The 14,501-nt window shown below is 57.3% G+C and overlaps 1 protein-coding gene and 1 long non-coding RNA gene across 2 annotated transcripts; both read left to right on the top strand.

Moving 5' to 3' along the window:
- Nucleotides 1-4,189: 4,189 nt before the first annotated feature.
- Nucleotides 4,190-7,201, top strand: LOC149525531 (uncharacterized). The gene is made up of 3 exons (XR_016349412.1): nt 4,190-4,259; nt 5,145-5,223; nt 7,068-7,201. It is a non-coding gene; the product is annotated as an uncharacterized LOC149525531 (long non-coding RNA).
- Nucleotides 7,202-7,300: 99 nt separating this feature from the next.
- Nucleotides 7,301-10,173, top strand: LOC149525530 (C-type lectin BfL-2-like). Its single transcript, XM_089777626.1, has 4 exons — nt 7,301-7,339; nt 7,468-7,605; nt 8,670-8,784; nt 10,106-10,173. The coding sequence occupies exons 1-4, from the start codon at nt 7,301-7,303 to the stop codon at nt 10,171-10,173; spliced, it is 360 nt and encodes a 119-aa protein (XP_089633752.1).
- The last annotated feature ends 4,328 nt before the right edge of the window (nt 10,174-14,501 follow it).

Raw genomic sequence — 14,501 nt, 5'->3', positions numbered from 1 at the left:
AAATGGATTATCCAGTGGGTGAGTGAAGGAGGAATCTGGAGTCAAGGACTAAATACACAGTCAGGGTTCCGTACCTCTCGGCTCCATCGCTCCGGGGATGCAGCCAGCAACTCGGTGGCTCCGGATATAAGGACATGGACAGCAATGGACAGCAATGGCTCCATGGCGCCATGTGCTGCCCCTTGTCTACAGGCCCTGAGCCCGCAGCTTCTACTGGTCACGGTTCCCTATTACTGATCACTGGGAGCTGCGGGGGCGGTGTCTTCAGGCAAGGACAGTGTGTGGAGACCCCCTGCTCTGCCTCTCTCAGGGGCTGCAGGGACACGCCAGCCACTTCCAGGAGCAGCCGTCACCACGGGGATAATGACTCCAGCCAGGGCAGGTTCGGCACCGGAGAACTCACTGCTCAAAGAATTCCATTTAGGCGTAAGAGAGAAATGAAAACGATGAAATGCACGGACCAGTCAACCCCCAAACTAACCCACGCTGCGAGCAGTGGAAGAAGTAACAACCCCCCACGTATGTCCGGAGATGGGGGAAGGACAGTGTGTGTGTGTGAGAATGACAGAGACACACCCAGTGTGTGCTAGTGACAGAGATTTGTATTGCCAAGCTCCCTCTACCCCCTCTTCTCTGTGTGGACACAGGGTACAGGAGTGGGGGGTGGAGGGGCACCCTGACATCAGCCCCCCCCTTCTCCTTCCCATACCCTGCACAGCAAGCAGGAGGCTCCCGGGGAGCAGCTCCAAGGCGGGGAGCAGCTCCAAGGCAGAGAGCACGAGCAACATGACTGTGGCAGGAGGGCAAGTAAAGTGCCAGCACTTGAGAGCTTCCTGGCCAAACCAGTCAGGTTCCCCTGTCAGAGGCTTCAAGATTGACTGGTAGATCCCGATCGACTGGTTGGTGACCACTGGCCTCGCCTCTGTTTGGCAGAGGCTGGGAATGGGTGACAGGAGAGGGATCTCTTGATGGTTCCCTGTTCTGTTCACTCCCTCTAGGGCACCTGGCCTTGGCCATTGTCAGCAGACAGGACACGGGGCTGGATGGGCCTTTGGGCTAACCCAGTCTGGCCGCTCTTATGTTCTTATGTAAACCGCTGAGAATGATCATTGTTACATTCCCCTTACACGGAAGGTGGGCTCCTGAAATCACATTCCTGACCCCGTCTCCTATCCCGTTTGCAAGGCAAAGCCACTGTGCTCGGCATCTGAAACTGGACTTAGCGAGACAGTTTGCTCCCTTGTTCCTCTGGCACCATCGTGCACCCGCACCTCTTGGCTGTGCGCACGTGCAGGGCCGGGGCCAAAGGGGGCGAAGGCTCCACCGAGGTCTGTGCAGAGACAGAATCGGCCCACAGCTGGTCCTTTTCTGTAGGCCCATTCCAGTGGTAACTCCCTCCTCTGCCCTGGGCCCAGGCACTTATCCAGGAGTGCAAGCGGATACGGGACACTTGGCATGAGGGAGCAGGGTTACATAAAAGGCACGGGGCCAACGTTGTCTCTCTAGCTGTTATCACAGTACTATTTACCTACGAGGCAAACAGCGTATTCCAGGGAACCTGTATGTTGACAGAGGGTGTGACCGGGTAGTTTTGTTAGAGACAAAGGTTCATCTAGCCCAGTAGCCTGTCTGCCGACAGTGGCCAGCACCAGGTGCCTTGGAGGGGGTGGACCAAAGACAATGATCAAGCGATTTGTCTCCTGCCATCTCTCTCCAGCCTCTGACAAACAGAAGCCAAGGACACCATTTTATCCCCTAGCTAATAGCCTTTTATGGACCTAAGATCCATGAAATTATCTAGCTTCTCTTTAAACTCTGTTATAGTTCTAGCCTCCACATCCTTCTCTGGCAAGGAGTTCCACAGGTTGACTATGCGCTGTGTAAAGAAGAACTTCCTTTTATTAGTTTTAAACCTGCTACCCATTAATTTCATTTGGAATCCTCTAGTTCTTCTATTATGGGAACTAATAAATAACTTTATTCACTCTCTCCACACCACTCATGATTTTATAGACCTCTATCATATCCCCCCTCAGTCTCCTCTTTTCTAAACTGAAAAGTCCCAGTCGCTTTAGCCTCTCTTCATAGGGGACCCGTTCCAAACCCCTAATCGTTTTAGTTGCCCTTTTCTGAACCCTTTCCGAGGCCAAAATATCTTTTTTGAGGTGAGGAGACCACATCTGTACACAGTATTCCAGATGTGGGCGTACCATAGTTTTATACTGGGGCAGTAAGATATTCTGGGTCTTATTTTCTATCCCTTTCCTAATAATTCCTAGCAACCTATTTGCCTTTTTGACCGCCGCTGCACACTGTGTGGAAGTTTTCAGAGAACTATCCACGATAACTCCAAGATCTCTTTCCTGATCTGTTGTAGCCAAATTAGCCCCCATCATACTGTATGTATAGTTGGGGTTATTTTTTCCAATGTGCATTACTTTATACTTATCCACATTACATTTCATTTGCTATTTTGTTGTCCAATCACTCAGTTTGGTGAGATCTTTTTGAAGTTCTTCACAGTCTGCTTCTGTTTTAAACAGCTTAGTATCATTCGCAAACTTTACTACCTCTGGGTATGTCTACACTACCCTCCTAGTTCGAACTAGGAGGGTAATGTATGCATACCGCACTTGCTAATGAAGCCCGGGATTTGAATTTCCCGGGCTTCATTAGCATAAGCGGGGAGCCGCCATTTTTAAATCCCCGCTGCTTCGAACCCCGTGTAGCGCGGCTACACGGGGCTCGAACTAGGTAGTTCGGACTAGGGTGCCTATTCCGAACTACCGGTACACCTCGTTTCACGAGGAGTACCGGTAGTTCGGAATAGGACCCTAGTCCGAACTACCTAGTTCGAGCCCCGTGTAGCCGCGCTACACGGGGTTCGAAGCAGCGGGGATTTAAAAATGGCGGCTCCCCGCTTATGCTAATGAAGCCCGGGAAATTCAAATCCCGGGCTTCATTAGCAAGTGCGGTATGCATACATTACCCCGCTAGTTCGAACTAGCGGGGTAGTGTAGACATACCCTCACTGCTTACTCCTTTCTCCAGATCATTTATGAATAAGTTGAAAAGGATTGGTCCCAGGACTGATCCTTGGGGGACACCACTAGTTACCCCTCTCCAATCTGAAAATTTACCATTTATTCCTACCCTTTGTTTCCTGTCTTTTAACCAGTTCTCAATCCAAGAAAGGACCTTCCTTCTTATCCCATGGCCATGTAATTTACACAAGAGCCTTTGGTGAGGGACCTTGTCAAAGGCTTTCTGAAAATCCAAATATACTATATCTACTGGATCCCCCTTGTCCGCATGTTTGTTAACCCCTGCAAAGAACTCTAAGGGTATGTCTACACTACCCCGCTACTTGGAACTAGTGGGGTTAATGTAGTCATCCGCAATTGCAAATGAAGCCCGGGATTTGAATTTCCCGGGCTTCATTTGCATGAAGCTGGCCGGCGCCATTTTCAAATGCCGGCTAGTTCGAACCCCGTGCCGCGCGGCTAATCCAAACTAGCTGTACTCCTCATTCCACGTGCACCCCTGCAACCCCAGTAGCACTTTCCGACTGTTCCCACTGGGGTCTGACCCCAATAGCCCTGACCAGACTGTACCCACTGGGGTCTGACCCCAATACCCCTGCCCGGACTGTCCCCACTGTGGTCTGACCCCAATAGCCCTGCCCGGACTGTCCCCACTGGGGTCTGACCCCAATACCCCTGCCCGGACTGTCCCCACTGTGGTCTGACCCCAATAGCCCTGCCCGGACTGTCCCCACTGGGGTGTGACCCCAATAGCCCTGCCCAGACTGTACCCACTGGGGTCTGACCCCAATAGCCCTGCCCAGACTGTACCCACTGGGGTCTGATGCCAGTGACCCCAATAACCCTGCCCTGACTGTACCCACTGGGCTGTGACCCCAATAGCACTGAGAGGGCTCCCTACAGCCCCATGGATCTCAGCGCTGCCGGGGGAGAGGGGAGGACAAGCTTTTACCGTATCTCTTAGCTGAGCCCTGACAAGCACGTGCGCCTGGCCACAGCCCAGCTGGCAGGTGGGTCGTGATTCCCCTTATCGCCACTTGCCTGGGCAGGAAGTGACTCATCTGCCATCTTCACAGATTTGCATGTTCACTATCGATAACTGCTCCCCTCTCAGCCCCTCCCCCACTGGTCTATAAATGCCCAGGCAGGACCAGTGCCCCGTCAGGCTGCACTTGGACCAACCCGTCACCAGAGCAGGTCCCCAGCGACAATCAGGTGAGTCCCCGGCTCCCTCCCGCGTCTCCCCCCTGCGCTGGTGGCTGCTGGCAGCGGGGCCATTGCTGGGCTGGTGCCTTGTGTGCGCCAGGAACCCCTCTGGGTCTCACTGCTTCCCGTGCACACTGAGTGGGGAAAAGGCCCTGGGGGGGCGGTCAGTGGGTGTTTGGTGCCCCAGGCGCTGGGTGGAGACAAGAGTCTCTGTGCTCCCGGCACTCACCCCGCTCTCTGGCCAGAGGACTGTGGCCGAGGGGCTGCCCCTGCTGCTGCCATTCCAGCCATGTGCACACAGACCGGCCCCCCGCCTGGCCCTGGGGCCCTTCCAAACTCCTCCCTCCCGCCGCCTGCTCCCCCCTCCCGGTCCCATGGGGGGGGCTGCGTGGGGCCCTGCCAGCCCAGCACTGGGGGAGGGGCAGCGGGGGTGGCAAATGCCCCTTCTGAGAATCACTGTGCTGAGGATCCGGTTCCTGGGGCCCCTGAGTGATCCCGGCCTCCCTGCAGCCCTCTGGGGTCCCCCCCTGCAGCCCTGGTGTGGGGGTCCCCCCCTGCAGCCCTGGTGTGGGGGTCCCTGGCCGTGCGGCTTGCAGAGCCCAGGCCCTGCGGAGCTGGGACCCGGCTCCCTGCTGGGTGTCCGGTTCTGTCCCTGGGGCGCGGCTCAGCGAGGGGGAGAACCAAAGGGCCCTTTGGAGCCAGGGAGACGGGCTCTGAGCAGGGACCCCGAGGCTGGGGGCTGGGATCCCTCTGGGGCCCTTCAGCCTGGCCAGGCTCCTTAGCGCACAGCCCACCCCCAGAACCCCCCCAGGAAATGCCCCATGGGGGGGGTACAGTTTTTCCAGGGGGGCGTCAGGCTCCCCCATCCATCCCCCTTGTGTGTTTTCTCCCCAGGGAAGTGAGACGATGGGCCCAGTCGCCTTCTTCAGCCTCTGCCTCCTCGGCTGCCTGATCTTTAACCCCTCGCTGGAAGGTGAGTCCCTGCCCGGCCCCTCGGCCTGGACACCCCAGGCTCTGTTTGCCCCCATGGGACGTGAAGTCATTTCACCCAGGGGGCGAGCACCACCGTGGGGGAGCAGCCATCAGAGCTGGGTCCCCATAGCCCCTGCCCCACCCGACCCATCGATCCAGACCCCAGCCAGAGCTCAGCCCCTGTGTGGGGAGAATGCGCCGTTGCACCTTTAATATCGTCTCTTGGAGACACGGCCAGCTCTGCGGAACTCCCTTTTCTCCTCGACTTTCCTCCCACGAGCCCTCACCGGCCAGTTCTGAGCTTATTAAATAACCCTCGTTCAATGCCATTGCTGTGGCTGCCGATGCTCACTCCTTCCCTTCCCTCCTTCTGCGCGTTCAGGGGCACTTTCTCCTCGCTGCCTTAGAACCTCAGATCCACAACCAATTTCTCCTTGTGAGTCAGAATTAGCCCTGAGGTGACTGTTCCCCTCGGACCTTCTTCCCCTTCGCTCCTCAGACAGCCCAAGGACATTGTGAAATGTTCACGTTTTCCCAACCAAGAGCCGGGAAACTGAAGTCCCCCAATTCCGACCAGCTCCTCTGCTTTCTTTGTATAGTCTGCTTTCTATTCATGGGATATTTCTATGAATATTTCTATAGTTTCTCCTGGAAATACCTCCTCCTCCTCCTCGTGTGGGAGTTGGCATCACTGCTTCCCCCTCTTTTACAGGGAGCTCCTCCTTGCATTGGTGTGCAGACGTCTGAGAGGCCCTTCCCGCACGGTTCTCCCTCTTGCTGCTCCCTCCACTTCCACTTTTGCAGTTTTCTGTTTCCCACCCCACACGTAGCCTCTGTTAAGGTCACCTCTGGGATTTTGCCACCTGCCTCTTTTCAACCTAGTTTCAAGCCCCGTCCCTAGGTTGGCAAACGAGCACGTGGGGTCCCTTCAGCCTGTGCTGTACCCCTGTGCCCCAACTTCCCTTCTGCTCCCTGCCCCACCAGTGTCGCCCTGACACCCAGTGCTCCCCATCCTCTCCCCACAGTCCCCATCTGCTCTGACTCCACCGCCCTGCTGCTCCTCTGTATCGACCTCCCCAGCGCCCTGGCACAGAAGACAGGAGGAGGCCATATTCCTTGAGGACACCGCCAAGGGGGAGGGGACAGCAGTCATTGTCGGTAGCACAACCTCACTGCCACAGCAAAATGGGAGGGGAGGGGACAGCCGGTTCAGCTGAGGCCATTTTGGGAAGGAACAAAGTGTCACAGCGTTTTTGGAAGTCTGGGTGAGCAAGTCGGGCAGCTCCTGACAGCTCCGCTCCCTCTGTCGCCGCCACAACAGCCGTTCCACGACGTGTGAGCGCTCTCCGGACTGGACTGGGAATAAACGCCATTCCCCCCATTCCGACCGGCTCCTCTCCTTTCTATTTATAGGATATTTCTGTTCATATTTCTCTCGTTTGTTCTGGAAATACCTCCTTCTCCTCCTCCTGTGGGAGTTGGCATCACTGCTTCCCCCTCTTTTTAGGGAGCTCCTCCTTGCATTGGTGTGCAGACGTCTGAGAGGCTGTTACCTCACTGTTCTCATTCTTGTTTCTCCCCCCCCACTGAAGACAGGAGCTGCACATCTTCCTTAAGGACACCCCAGTGCCTGTTCCATGGGGGAGGGGACACCGGTCATTGTCGGTAGCACAGCCTCACTGCCACAGTGAAAGAGGGTGAGAGGGGCAGCTGTTTTAGCTGAGGGGCAATAGGACAGAGGGGCCATTTTGGGAGAGGACAAAATGTCACAGCATTTTTGGAAGTCTGGAGAAGCTGGACGGGCGGCTACTGACAGCTCCGCTGCCTCTCTCGCCTCCACAACAGCCTCGCCCCGACGTGAGCGCTCTCTCCAGCCTGGATCGGGGATAAAGGCCACAGCCTGTTCCCGTGGCTGGTTCCGCTACAGAGACCACTGCTTTAGGTTCTTCTCTGAGCAGCTGACCTGGTTAGATGCTGAGGTAGGAGGCTCGTCTCCAGGATCCATGGGGTGGGGCAGGATAGTGGGTTTTGGTGACTGGCTCCGGGGGTGGGGGTTGAAGCGGTGGGGGGGGGGTGATATGAATCGTCTGGGGACCGGCCCTGGGGCCCAGGAACAGGCTCCGAGAGGGGACTCGCTCTCCTCTCATCCGCCCCTGCCCCGCTGCAGCCGGGTGGGGGAGGACCCCACATAAGTCAATGAGCATCCTCCGCCAGGGTGACAGGCCTGGCCCATGTCCCTCTGCAGACGCAGTGTCAGTATGACCGGACCAGGGCCCATCTGGCCTCCATCCTCAATGATGCAGAAAGGGACGCGGTGGCCAACTACCTCGGAACACTGACCTCCACGGATCGCGTCTGGATCGGACTCCACAACCCCAGCAAGGTGAGCGCCCGGCCCGGCTTGGCCTCTGGCAGCTGCCCTGCCCCACGGCTCTGGCTCCAAAGCCCAACGATCCCTTCATGTGGCCACCAGGGTCTCCCTCCCCCACTCCTACGCCTTTCCCCCTCCTGGGCACCAGTGTCTCCCCTCTGCACTGCCCTGTCACCCCTGCCCCCACCCCCTTTCCGTCCCCATCCTACTATAACCTCCCTCTCTCCTCTGGCTTCTCCCCCCCAAATACAGCCCAGACCTGGTCCTCCTCACCTCAAGCTGACCTTTGACCTGCACCTGTCTCCCCAATTACTGCCCCTCTTCCTTCCCCCTCCCAGCCCCCGCCAATCCCTCCCTGTCCCCAATAGCCTCCTCCCTTCCCCCTCCCAGCCCACACACTGTGCCGAGCCCTCTCCCTCCCATCCCTTACCCCTCGTTTTCCAGCCACTTTTCCCTGCCCATGACTTGATCCTCTGAACACCCCCGACTGCTGGTCGCTCCCTTGGCCCAGGGGTCCTGCCCTGGCCTGGTTCTCTGTGTTGGAGCCCCAGCTCCACCGGGGAGGGAGGGGCAGGGGGACCTGTCACCGGCTGGGAAGGAGCCCAGGCAAGAACTTCTGGGTGGCTCTGGTTTGACAGCCCCATCACAGCTCCCCTGCGTAACCGCATTGAGCTCCATCTGAGCTCTGCTCCATCCGTTTCCTGCCCCCTGCTCAGGGCGGCTCTGGGCAAGAGAAGGAGAAGAGGGGCACAGCCAGGAACCTCCCCCAGCTCCCTCCTTCCTCCCCCAGCACTGGATGCCGCTAGTTCTGTGCCCCCCAAAGCCACCTAGTCCCCCCGAGTGACTGCAGCTTGGTGCGGGGATTTGGTCCGTCGGCGAAGGGCTTGGGGGGCAGAAGGGAAAGTTGAGGGGCTGAGAGTTACTGTGACATCCGTGTCTCTGGGCTGCCCCTTCCCCCGCTCTCGCCCCGGCCTGAGCAGGGCCCTGCTGCATGCGGGTTTGGTGTGTCTATGGTGCCGCATCACCAGGGTCTCTTCTGCCCGGCTCCCCACAACCTTTCTCCCCTGGATCTGCAGGACAAGACCTGGGTGTGGTCAGATGGCTCCCTCTATCGCTACCGTACTTGGATTCCTGGCGAACCAAACAACAGGTTTGGCAAGGAGTTCTGTGTCGAGCTGCGGGCGTCCGCCGGTAAGCAGAGGCTCAAACACACCTGCTCCAGCAAAGGAGCCCCACCAGGACCCTGTGCACACCACACAGCCCGCTGAGGGCCTGGCCTCCTGTCCCGTCTCCCTGCCTCTCCCCCGGCTCCCCCAGCTGATCTCTGTGACACAGGAAATGTCTGTTTCCATGGTAGCATCTCTAAGGTCCAAGTAGCCACATCCAACTAGTCTTCCCTCTAATTCACCGTCCATGTGCCTCCCAGCCCTGGCCGGTCCTACTTGTCACTGGCCAACTGCTCCCACACGCCCGGACAAGTTCACTCCCAGCCGTTTGGCCTGGGATTGTTTAACCCCTTTCTGGCCACGGCTCACACGTCCGGTAGAGGGGCTGTTCTAATCCCATCACTTCACATCAACAAGTGCCACACGGCTGCCAAACACAGAAAACCTCCTTCTGGGCGGCATGAACCGGAGTGTTGGGAGCCAGACCCGAGAAGCGATTCTTCTGCTCTGCTCTGCCCCAAATTGGCCTCAGCTGGAATAGTGTGTCCAGTTCTGGCACCACATTGCAGGGAAAATATGGACAAACTGGAGAAGGCCCAGAGCAATGAAACTGATGAACCTTCTCGAACACATGAGCTGGGAGGGGAGGTTGACAAAATGGGGTTCATTCATTGTGGAGAAGCTAGGGTTGCCAGGTGTCCAGTTTTGGACAGGACAGCCCGGTATTTGTGGCTTCTGTCCAGTTAAAAATATCCAGAAAATACCAGACATCAAAAATGTCTGGTGTTTTCTATTTTTTCTCAGGTACTGGCTAGGGACATGCAGCACAGTTTGCGCTGTCTCCCCAGCAGCGCCTGGCAGGGGCGGAGGGAGTGGCCAGGAATTGAAAGGGAGGACTGCATTTTGGTCCTGGTTATTTCCTTTTTTTTTTCTCAACAAGTTTTGGTTACTCTTTCTTCCCCCTGCACCGCTTCCCACGCCGTGGGGTGTTCCCCCCCCCACTCCCCGTTTTGCTCTGTATTTTTTGTGAAACTATTTGGCAACTCTAGAGAAGATTAAGAGGGGACATGAAAGAAGCTTCCAAATACCTAAAAGGGGGTTGCAAGGAGCAGGGAGAAAACTTTCCTCAGTAACCTCTGGTGCCAGGACTAGAAGCTAAGGGTTTGAATTGCAGCAAGAGACGCTCAGTTTGGACAATAAGAAAAACTTTGTCAGAGGCTGGGAATAGGTGACACAGCCGCGGGGTTGTCTCTCCGCACGATGCCATCAGGGGAGGGGGCACTGCCAGGGCAGGCACCACCCACTTGCCCTTCCCCTGCCCCACTGATTTCTGTCTTGCCTTCTAGGTTATAAGAACTGGAACGATGTTCCCTGTGAATTGAAAAGGCCCTACCTTTGCAAGTACGGACTCTAGCGAGGGGGCCCCTCGCCTGCGCCCGATGGGGAGCTCAGCGCCTGGGACGCATCGAACCGGGCCCCTGGGACATGATCAGGCAACGTCCCAGACTTTCGGCTTCTTTGCTGCATCGGGGGCCAGTCCTGCCCCTCCCTGAGAGAGCGGCTCTCACATCCCCAGCTGCAAACTGCCTCCCCCCAGTGTCTCTGTGCTAGTTACACCCCTGTCCCCTCCCTCTCTTCCCCTCTACGGCTGCAGCCGCTACAGCAATAAACTCTCCTGAGCATGCAGGTCTCTGTGTGTCTCCTCTGCCCCATGCCTGGCCCCACGTAGATGGGTCCATCCAGCCCCCTCTGGTCCTGAGCAGCCCAGACCCCACTGGAGGGGAGGAAGGGGACCCCAGAGTGAGGCAGGTTGGACCTGGTCTTTGGGCTTAGAGGCAGGACTGGGTCTCCACCCAGAGCACTAATGGAGGCATCGTACGGCTCTGGGCTGAGAGCGGATCCATGCTGGACCCTGACAACCGCACCCACTGGATCCCTCATCCCCATGGACTGTTGCTCTGTGAGATCTCTCCAGTAGCCGGATTGGAAGTCATGTCCCTGGCCACACGGGTCTGCACAGTTCACCCTTTGAGACGAATTTCAAGCAGAGGAATTGAGAGGATTTGTGGGAAGGAGTTTGGGGGCCACAGTCAGTCACTGGTGGAAAAAGTCCCTAAAAAAGTCACTTGAGTAAAAGTACTGCTGCTGTGAAACACGTAACTCAGTAAAAGTCAAAGTATCCTCCTTGATGACTTGAGTAAAAGTACAAAAGTATCACATCTCAATTGTACTCACGTATCCAGAAGTAAAAAGTAACTTTCCCATTGAAAGCTATGGGTAACTAACCGCGTTATTGTAGGGTAACTTTATTTTTCACACATATATTCACACAAATATATGTACATATTCATATATATATACACACACTCACACAGACAGACAGACAGACACACGCACATACACATTGTAGGCATAAAGGTGTGCACATTGCGGGCACTCTAGCCTCAAAATTGTTGAGGGAAAAAAAATACAGTCGCGGCCCCTTTAAGAGCCGTGTGTCCCAGACGCGCTTCCGTCAGGTGCCAAGCCATTCCAGAAACCATGTGCTGGTGTGTATACAGGCAGTCCCCGGGTTACGTACAAGATAGGGACTGTAGGTTTGTTCTTAAGTTGAATCTGTATGTAAGTCGGAACTGGCGTCCAGATTCAGCCGCTGCTGAAACTGATCCAGGCCGGAGAGAGCGCTCACGTCGGGGCGAGGCTGTTGTGGAGGGGGGAGAGGGCACGGAGCTGTCAGTAGCCGCCCGTCCAGCTTCTCCAGACTGCAAAAAACGCTGTGAAATTTCGTCCTCTCCCAAAATGGCCCCTCTCTCCTGTTGCTTTCAGCGGGGCTGAAGCCCCCCTGCTAAAAGAGCTGCCCCTGCCCTTACCCCCTTTCCCTGTGGCAGTGAGGCTGTGCTACCGACAATGACCAGTGTCCCCTCCCCCAGGGGACAGGCGCTGGGGTGTCCTCAAGGAAGATGGCCACCTCCTGTCTTCTGTGCCAGGACGCTGGAGAGGTCGACACAAAGGGGCAGCAAGGTGGTGGAGTCACAGCAGACAGGGGACTGTGGGGTGAGGGCGGGGAGCACTGGGTGTCAGGGCGACACTGGTGGGGCAGGGAGCAGAAGGGAAGTTGGGGCACAGGGGTACAGCGCAGGCTGAAGGGACCCCACGTGCTCATTTGCCAGCCTAGGGACGGGGCTTGAAACTAGGTTGAAAAGAGGCAGGTGGCAAAATCCCAGTGGTGACCTTAACAGAGGCTACGTGTGGGGTGGGAAACAGAAAACTGCAAAAGTTGGGGGAGGTCGTAGGAGCAGCAAGAGGGAGATCCGTGCGGGAACATGCTCGGCCTCTCAGATGCCTATACACCGATGCAAGGAGTAGCTCACTATGGATTTTAGAAGTTTCTTGTCTTTCTGTTTGTTCAAGAACTCCTGCTAAATGGTAGGATGAGAACCACCGAATCTGGTAGGCAGCTTCCTCTCCTCTAACTTAAAGCAACGTCGGGGTACGGTGGTGCCAGGCCAATGGGATGTGTGTGGAACTGGATTGTTTCTCATAAAATGGAAAGGGAGGGGGCTGGTAGAAGGGAGTTATGCTGCAGAATGCCCACAGAGGGCAGCAAGGGGCAGAGATGGGACCAGGACAGCAGTAACCGCACTGGGCCAGCAGGGGGCAGGGGCGGAGAAAGGGACAGCTCTCTGCTATAGATTTCTGAGAGTCTGTCTGGGAATCTGGGGCCATGCACTTCTCCCCCGACTGGGCCCACTGGGGCTACAGCATCCAGGGAGAGGCGCGTCTCACCTGGCCCCAAGCTGCTGGGGTGAGAGAGGGCTGGGGTTGTCCTCTCTCCCCAGAGCAGCCTGCACCCTGCACCCCTCCTCCCCAGCCCCACCCCAGAGCAACGATTCAAATGAAGAAACAAGAACTTATTTAAGTATCCGGGCAAGGCCGGGTAAATCTTCTAGTGGGGAATAAATGGAAGCACTGGAAGTATCGGTGTAGAAACTACATGATGAGCTCTGGCCGTGGTCTGGATTGATGGGCTTGGTGGGGCAGGGGCTATGGGGACCCAGCTGTGGTGGCTGCTCCCCCACAGTGGAATGAAATGACTGGGTGAAATGACTTCACGTCCCATCGGGGCAAACAGAGCCTGGGGTTTCCAGGCCGAGGGGCCGGGCAGGGACTCACCTTCCAGCGAGGGGTTAAAGATCAGGCAGCCGAGGAGGCAGAGGCTAAAGAAGGCGACTGGGCCCATCGTCTCGCTTCCCTGGGGAGAAAACACACAAGGGGGATGGGCAGGGGAGCCTGAAACTCCCCTGGAAAAACTCCACCCCCCCCATGGGGCATTTCCCGGGAAGGGTTCTGGGGGGGGGGCTGTGCGCTAAGGAGCCTGGCCAGGCTGAAGGGCCCCAGAGGGATCCCAGCCCCCAGCCTCGGGGTCCCTGCTCAGAGCCCGTCTCTCTGGCTCCAAAGGGCCCTTTGGTTCTCCCCCTCGCTGAGCCGTGCCCCAGGGACAGAACCGGACACCCAGCAGGGAGCCGGGTCCCAGCTCCGCAGGGCCTGGGCTCTGCAAGCCGCACGGCCAGGGACCCCCACACCAGGGCTGCAGGGGGGGACCCCAGAGGGCAGCAGGGAGGCCGGGATCACTCAGGGGACCCAGGAACCGGATCCTCAGCACAGTGATTCTCAGAAGGGGCATTTGCCATCCCCCGCTGCCCCTCCCCCAGTGCTGGGCTGGCAGGGCCCCACGCAGCCCCCCCCATGGGACCGGGAGGGGGGAGCAAGTGGTGGGAGGGAGGAGTTTGGAAGGGCCCCAGGGCCAGGCGGGGGGCTGGTCTGTGTGCACATGGCTGGAATGGCAGCAGCAGGGGCAGCCCCTCGGCCACAGTCCTCTGGCCAGAGAGCGGGGTGAGTGCTGGGAGCACAGAGCCTCTTGTCTCGTCCATCCAGTGCCCGGGGCACCAAAACCCACTGACCCCCCCCGGGGCCTTTTCCCCACTCAGTGTGCACGGGAAGCAGTGAGACCCAGAGGGGTTCCTGGTGCACACAAGGCACCAGCCCAGCAATGGCCCCGCTGCCACCAGCCACCAGTGCAGGGGGGAGACGCGGGAGGGAGCCGGGGACTCACCTGGTTGTCGCTGGGGAGCTGCTCTGGTGCCGGGTCGGTCCAAGTGCAGCCTGACGGGGCACTGGCCCTGCCTGGGCATTTATAGACCAGTGGGGGAGGGGCCGAGAGGGGAGCAGTTATCGATAATGAACATGCAAATCAGTGAAGATGGCAGATACAGTCACGTCCTGCCTACACAAGTGGAGATAAGGGGAGTCATGATGCACCTGCCAGCTGGGCTGTGGCCAGGCGCACGTGCTTGTCAGGGCCCAGCTAAGAGATACACTAAAAGCTGGTCCTCCCATCACCCCCTAACATTGTTGAGATCCATGGTGCTCTAGGGAGCACTTTCAGTGCTATTTGGGTGACTGGGGTCAGACCCCAGTGGGGTCAGTCTGGACAGGACTATTGGGGTCACTGGCATCAGACCATGAGGGTACCATACAGCATGGGGAATGGTAGTAGCTGGCCGTTACTGATACTTCCTGGAGCTGTGAAAGGCTAAGGACACAGGCCTGCAGGGTAGCAGAGGTCACAGAACACTGAGCAGAGGGCTCAGGGCAGGCATTGTGGGATACTGGCGGAAGCCAATTCTCTCCACAAAACAAACAGCGGAGGCCACACTGGCTCTCCATCGACAATAAAGGGAG

This window comes from Pelodiscus sinensis, chromosome 1, assembly GCF_052426305.1.
Source record: "Pelodiscus sinensis isolate ZL-2025 chromosome 1, ASM5242630v1, whole genome shotgun sequence".
NCBI classification, from domain to species: Eukaryota; Metazoa; Chordata; order Testudines; family Trionychidae; genus Pelodiscus; species Pelodiscus sinensis.
The sequence above is the reverse complement of the archived record's forward strand: the minus strand, read 5'-3'. Positions and strand labels throughout refer to the sequence as shown.